This window comes from Trachymyrmex septentrionalis, unplaced genomic scaffold (genome assembly GCF_001594115.1).
Source record: "Trachymyrmex septentrionalis isolate Tsep2-gDNA-1 unplaced genomic scaffold, Tsep1.0 scaffold203, whole genome shotgun sequence".
Taxonomy (NCBI): domain Eukaryota; kingdom Metazoa; phylum Arthropoda; class Insecta; order Hymenoptera; family Formicidae; genus Trachymyrmex; species Trachymyrmex septentrionalis.
In genome coordinates this window covers 387,712-395,215 of record NW_017305213.1, presented here as the reverse complement: position 1 = coordinate 395,215, position 7,504 = coordinate 387,712, and the positions used below count along the sequence as shown (strand labels likewise).

The 7,504-nt window shown below is 25.3% G+C and overlaps 1 protein-coding gene across 1 annotated transcript in view; it reads left to right on the top strand.

The window, feature by feature from the left end:
• LOC108747921 (CD151 antigen) overlaps positions 1 to 7,504 on the top strand; it is an 8,995-nt gene that overhangs the window by 943 nt on the left and 548 nt on the right. Inside the window, exons 2-3 of the mRNA XM_018485828.1 lie at positions 4,846 to 5,034; positions 6,399 to 6,563. Of these exons, the coding sequence (XP_018341330.1) occupies positions 4,846 to 5,034; positions 6,399 to 6,563 (354 nt within the window). The remainder of the gene's footprint in view (positions 1 to 4,845; positions 5,035 to 6,398; positions 6,564 to 7,504) is intronic.

Below are 7,504 nucleotides of genomic sequence, written 5' to 3'. Positions count from 1 at the left end.
CATGACAATAAAATAAAAAAAATATGTTTTATATATATATATATAGAAATCAATTGTAATATATTCTTTTTCTTTCAAAGAGTTCGAGGTTTCAAGAATAGCTAGCTAATTCCTCAAAGTAAGAAACGATATTTTGTGTATTAGGCCTTTTTTTCTCTTTAGGAGGAAAGAAGAGGAAGAAAGATGAACAGATACTTGGACAAAGTATTATTTAATATTATACCTTCATTTCGTTTGTTTATATCCATTTTATTATTTTATCATCCTTTTCTAGAATCAGTTATCAAAACAAAAAACACTACAAATGCTGAAGTAGGAAAGGTACATGCAAGAGTGAGTGCGACCGGTGACAGAATAAGAGCAATGCAAAGTAGAAAATAAATTTTATGATATAGATGCAATATATATAATATATAATACATAATACATAATACATAGATTGATGCAAAAATAATGTTAGTTTTTTAAACTTTGACGCTTTATTCTATTATAAATGTATAGTAACTTAAGTTATTATATATTTGTGTTCATATTAATAAATATTATTTTAAAGCGCAGATTCCTCTACTTATTTATGTCAGTAACGGTTTTTATTTCGGTTAATAAAGTATGCTACGAGCTGAAATATTATTTAAAGCTGAAGACTAAAAATTTTTTTTGCATCACATTATTTTTGCATCAACCTAATAGAGTAAGAATACAGTTACTATGGGTATAAATATATTTATATAAGAAAATATTTATATACACGCTGCCACGTATTAATGCGTACACTTTATATAGAATATCTCATACAACAATTAATTAATATTCAGGGAGTAAACAAGGATGAAATTTTAAACTAAAAGTTCCTTTGCCAATTTTGGCTCAGATTTGATTTATTGATTTATTGATTTATTGATTTATTGATTTATTGATTGATTTATGTATTTATTTATTTATTTAATTATTTGTTAATATAAAAAATTAGAATAAGTTTTAATTGGTATAATGCATAGCAAACGCGAGGACTGCGAGGAGTCCCATGGTATGCTCCTGCATATTCTGTTTGCGTGCTACCTAATTGCGATCAACTTTAATCGTTAATAATCGATAAGTAATGGTCTGAGTCAAAATTAGTAAAAGAACTTTGAGTTCAAAATTTCATCCTCTTTCACTCCTTAAAGGGGGATTAATTAATTGTTATGGGACATTCTGTATACATATCGGTTAATGCGATGAATATTATCCAATCCTCAGTAGTTAAAAGATTAAGCATACCCGATCGAGAAATCTGGGTTAAACCCTGGCTGAGATAATATTTGTCGCAATAAGTTTTTTACACTTTATACATAAGATACTAGTAGCAAATTGACGATCGAAAATTAATTTGTGAGATTATCATTATTTCAAACATTACAAAATAAAATATATGTTATGTGAAATATATAAAAGAGTAGAAATATTTATCCTAACGTCTAACTTTGATCGCTTATAAGAGCTTCTTGTACTTAAATGAGAAAATATATGTATCTATAGGAAAATGAATATTTTGTATTGCGTCATCGCATTATCTTGTCTATTTTATTTTACCTGCGTATAATAATTCTATTTTATTTGCATGAACATTTCCAAAAACGTGTTTGGGTAATTTATTATAGAACAATATTATCGCTAATAATTGTATTAAAATATTTATTATATAAACAATAAATAACAAGAAGGGGCTAGAAGTTAGATTTTTATGTATTTTAAATTCTTAGAACACACGTTTCGACCTTATTAATAGGCCATCCAGAGTGTAAAGAAATTAAACGCAAATTTGACAAAATTAATAAAATTATAAATTAAAATTATACAATTTATAATTACGCAAAAAGTTGGTAGTATTTATTCTATCTATTTTCCGCACAATGCAATGCTTTTCGTTCTGGTAATGTTATCGGTTATATTCTTCCATTATAACAGTTGGAATAAGACTAGATCACACACACACACACACACACACACGCGCGCGCACGCACGCACGCACACACACATTTAGCTAATTAAAATGTTGTATATAAAATTTCTTGTAATAACTGTGAAGCTAATTATATAGGACAAACCAAAAAGAAAATTAGAAACAAGACTAAATAAATATATTTCGGATATTAATAAAAAGACTGGTTCTCCATCGGTGATTATTGATCATCGTATTAACCATAATTTTAATTGGAAAGATGTACAGGTCTTAAACAAGAAACAACGATTGTATGTAGTACAATAAAAGATTGATCTCTGAAATAATTCACATTAAAAAGAACAAAAATCGAGATTGAATAAACAAAACGACACAAATGCGATCAGAGATAAAAATTGAAACCATTCAAATTGCTTGTATTGTATTATCAAGTGTGAACGACATTTTGTTGCTTTATATTATCTTATTAAGAGAGGGGATGAGATTGAAAGGGGAATAGGGATAGGAAAACATTAAAGGAAAAAGGAAGAGAAGAAAAGACTAGGAAGGAAAAGGAAGCTGCAAAATTTGTAGATAAGAATTACCGGTAATTCTTAGTAATTTAGTCTCGTTAACAATCGAAGAACAGTTAGTTAAATATAATTTTACAATTTTGTTGAAAGATTTTGCTTTTGTGTCTCTATAAGAAATGTACTTTCACAGACTTACATAAGTCTATGTACTTCTAGTTAACCAAGTTGTGTTGTTGTTATTACAAATGAGCGAAATTTAAAATTTTTTTAAATGCTTGTGTATAAATAGAGGAAAGTCACCGTTACCGACATATTTTGTTTTTAACAATATTTCTTAAACAAAAGGTCAAAATAAAACTTTAAAAACATAAGTACAAACTAAAAAGTGTCTTCCATCAGATAGTAGTAGCAGTTTTTATAATTACTGTTTGCAATAATTAATTTTTTCGTGAGATAAGCAAAAATAAGCGTCTGACAGAATGGGCTCCAAAACCGATACAATAGGCAGTAATGCTACGTATTCCTATTCTTTTTCTTTTACAAGAATTATCTATATAAAGTACCTACAAGTGAATGTATATAAGATATTCCAGGATCATTTCACTTCGTTATAAAACATTTTTATTGAATTATATGCATGTTTACTTTACGCTATTCTACAAGATGCAAATATGTAATGCAATAATTTCTCAAAAGTTTTTCTATATTCACATGTAAAATATTTCGTCAACTATTAGTTTTTTAATATTACCTCCTTAATATTTTTATATGTAGAATAATTAGAGGAATATATCATATTGTGTAAAAAAAATCATACAATTTCTTTTAAAAAAGTGGAGATAATCTTCATATCTTTTTGACGCTTCCATCTAGAAAAAAAAACAACATGACCAAAATACGTCCCCCTCGAAACTGTTCGATTTTTGTTTTTCGAAACTTTTTTCGTATCATCAAAAATAAGCGAAATATTCAAGATGTTTGATTTAAATAGACCACCCTGTATAATAAAGATTATTATTTGTAATAAATATAATTATAAAATGTTTATTTTCTTATTTTTAATTCTTAAAAAATATTTTATAGTTTATATCTAGACTGCATTCCGATAGTCGCTATTAGTGTTGAAAATCTGTAATATAATACATATTACATAATACTACGGATTTTCAGTACTGGAAATGAAATCTTGAAATATATTCTTAATATTGACATTATTGTTTAAAAACAATATTTAATTTAAGTTCGATGATGATTGAGTTTAACTTCCGATTGTTTCTACCAAATTCGGTCGTTTTTTATGCATAAACGTGTCGAATAAACCTAATTTTATCAATATTGTACATGAGGGAACAAAACTTAACAATTTCCCGAAAAGTAACGAAAATGTAACGATTTTATTACTTTTTTAAATAACGATAACCGGTATCGAATTACTTTTAAAAATAAGTAACTTGAAGTAACAATAACGAATTATTTTTAACAAAAACTGATTGTAACACGTTATTTTTTAAGGTAACGTTCTCAAATCCCAACTTTGGTTACATGTAACGATGTAATGTACGTGTTAATTGTAATTTCCCACCTAACAATATAATGCAATATAATACACATGTTGTATTATTATACAATTATATTGTTGAATAAAAAATTATAACTAACATGTATGTTACATGTAATTTGGTGTTTGCTGAGATAGAAGTAAAAAATAAAGAAACGTTATTTAATTCAAGAGATTATATATAGGTTACTATTATTATTATTATTACTTCTTTAATATCTAATAGTAGGAGAGACAGAGTCAACATAAACATTATTCTATATTCTAACATCATTCTATATTCTTATTGGCATTCAATGAATAACAAAGAACGATACTTGTATTGACTATGTATCCTAAAAGAAAAGCAACTTTTACAAAGCGAGAATAAAACAAAATAGAAAAATCGCTAATAATATTTCTCACTGTACTTATTTATACATATAAGACGAACTATGTATGTATAAATATGTATGTATAAATAGCATGTCATCCCTTGATTTTGTTTATAATTCTTGTAACATTTTTAAATAATTCTTTTTTTTAATTAATAAAAATGATTAAAAAAAGAATATTTATTTGAAAAAAATGTATTTATATGAATATATGTATATATAGAAATTTCAACAACAATAATTATTTTTATTAATTAATAAACATTATTTTTAAAAGATATTTATTTAAGAAATAAACTTTTATGAATACATTTAAAAAATTATGCATTTTAATTCAACTCGTTTTATTTTTATTTTTTGAAAAATTAAGAAAATAAAAGAGAAGAAAATAAAAGAGAAGAAAAATTTCGAGGACGAAAAAAGTACGTATACAATAATAATTAAAATCGATTTTTTCAGATATCTGGTATAGGTATTATTGTGACTGGCGGATGCGTGTTAGCAGATATCAGCGAATTCGATCATTTCATGGAAAGTAGAATAATCGCACCATCTATAGTACTTATAGTAGCGGGGTCTATCGTTTTTGCTATAGCTTTTCTAGGATGTTACGGAGCAATAAAGGAGCATTACAACATGTTGATTGCAGTAAGTTAAAAAAACAAAAAAAAATTAAAAAACTTAGAATAAAAAAATTTTTCTATTAAGGAGTTATATATACCTAGGTGAATAAAAAAATCTATTTTCCAATTTTTGCATTTTCTTATAATATAAAATCTTAATTTCCTTAGTTAAATCTTTATTTTCCTAAAGTTACAATTCGAAACACAAGAATAAAAAAGTTATAGTGTTATAAATTATATTAAAAATTATAGTTCAAAAAATACAAAAATTATAGCGTCATAAATTTAAATTAAAAGTTATAGTTTAACAAGAATGCGTTGTAGGCAAGCTAAATTCGATTTAATAAGAATTAATGAGGTTTATTATGCAGTCCTATAATAAATAATTTTATGTAAATAAAAAAAATCATCTATATATTGCTGTTTTGAACGCGTTTTTCTTGAAACTTTTACAAATCAGTATTCAATATATTTTGAAAATGAGTGGATCAAACTCAGGTTTTTTTCTATTTATTTAGCGTGAAAATACACAGTCTTTAGTATAGGATTTGTTTTTAGGCCTTACAGTTTTGTTTTTACAGCAAAAAAAATTGATCAATTTTTAGACGACATTCGCATTCTTATATTCAACTAAGCGTCAATTTGTAACAAACGCGAATTTTAATAATTCATTACAATAAAGATTAAATATATATATATATATTTTTTTTTTTAATCTATTACGTTTTTGTGTTTCGGAGATAAACCATATAGATTATACAGTGGGTACCGCAAACAGTTATAACAGCTAACATGTTTAACCAATGGCAATATCTTGCTTGCATTTTAATATTTTTAAAAAATTTTGCACTTTATTGACAAAACTTTATATAAAACATTAGTACAAATCCGGATTTGATATTTTTAATATGTTCGTAGAAAAAAATTTATGAATGGGATTATTTTTAGTGTTTCTAGGTATGTATGTAACCCCTTAAATAATCAAAATATCAAAATAAAATTATCAAAATACAAAAATCATTAAAAATTTGATAATATTTTTCTATAAAAATATAAGCTGTCTCTCTATTAATCTGTTTACTTTAAAATGTCCCAAAATTCTGTTAATTTTAATATCATAAATTTTTTATGATTTTATTATTTTATATACTTGAGTTTATTTCAAATAAAATTTCCAAAAAGTTTAATTAAAATTAAATTAGAGATTTCATGTTTATTTAATATAGGTAAATATATGTATAAACTGTATGTATGTACATATAATTTCAAACGTCTTTATTTTGTTTTATTTTTAAATATTATTTTTTTATGATGGAAAACAATAAATAATTCTAAATTACAGTTGTATGTAATCTTTGATTAATTATGTTTACATTAAAAATAATTTAGTTTGCGGTCGCATTGTTAATAATCTTCGTAATTGAGCTCGCGGTGGGCATAGCAGCGGCAGTGTTTAAAAACGATTTTAGCATGGTGATGAAGAATACCCTTAAGGAATCGATGAAAAACTATACGGAGACTGACAAGCAAGCCTGGGATAACGTGCAGGAAAAGGTCAGTAAACTGAATCTGGAGCACAACATAATAATGGATTTGTCGATACAAAAGGTGATGAAATAGTATAGTTTCCGTGCCATAAAGAAAACAATGGTTTTTATAATGATGGATTAGGTCACTTTGGAATAATCATCGTGTGCAAATAGACAATTAAAACCGTTTTAGTATTGTACATTGACTATTCTAACTCTCTTTGTATTAACACACTTATATCTTTCAATACCTTAAATTACTCTGTCCTACTTTGACAACAATAGTTTTGTAACAAAATATATTATATAAATTAAATCGCGTAATTAAATAGAGTAGATCGAGGCAAATCGGATCATTCTTCATTTATGATAAAAAAGTAAGAAAAAACTAATTTTATTTAAAATTTCAATAAAAAAAAATTTTATTCAAAATTTTTCCAACTTTGACTTTTAGATTTCATTATATATAATAGAATATTACATAAACAAAATATTTCTTATTGCTCAATGAAAAAATTAAGAAGAATAAATTATCCAATTTATTCCGAAATTGAAAAGAACAAAGCGAATCATCAGTTTACTACATTAATTTAGTAAACTATACGCTATAAAAATTATTATAATTTTCAACATATCTTTTCGTTACAAAGTTATAAAACTTTTTTATAACTTTTTTATAATTTTTTTGGAATCGTGATTTGTATAAGAAAAAAATTCTTTGTGGACGATCTATGCGCTTATATTATATTATTGACTGATATTGAATCACACAAAATTGTTTATTTTTCTACAGAAGAAGCGGAAATTAACTTGCAAGGTGAAACGACTTGTTCAAAAAAAAAAAAACAAAACAAAACTAATGACAAATTTTGACTAATTCTTAAAATTTATGCCAATTCGCCTTATGATCCGTTTCGATTCGATCTACCCTACCTTTAATCAGTACTGACGTTGAGCCAAAATAAT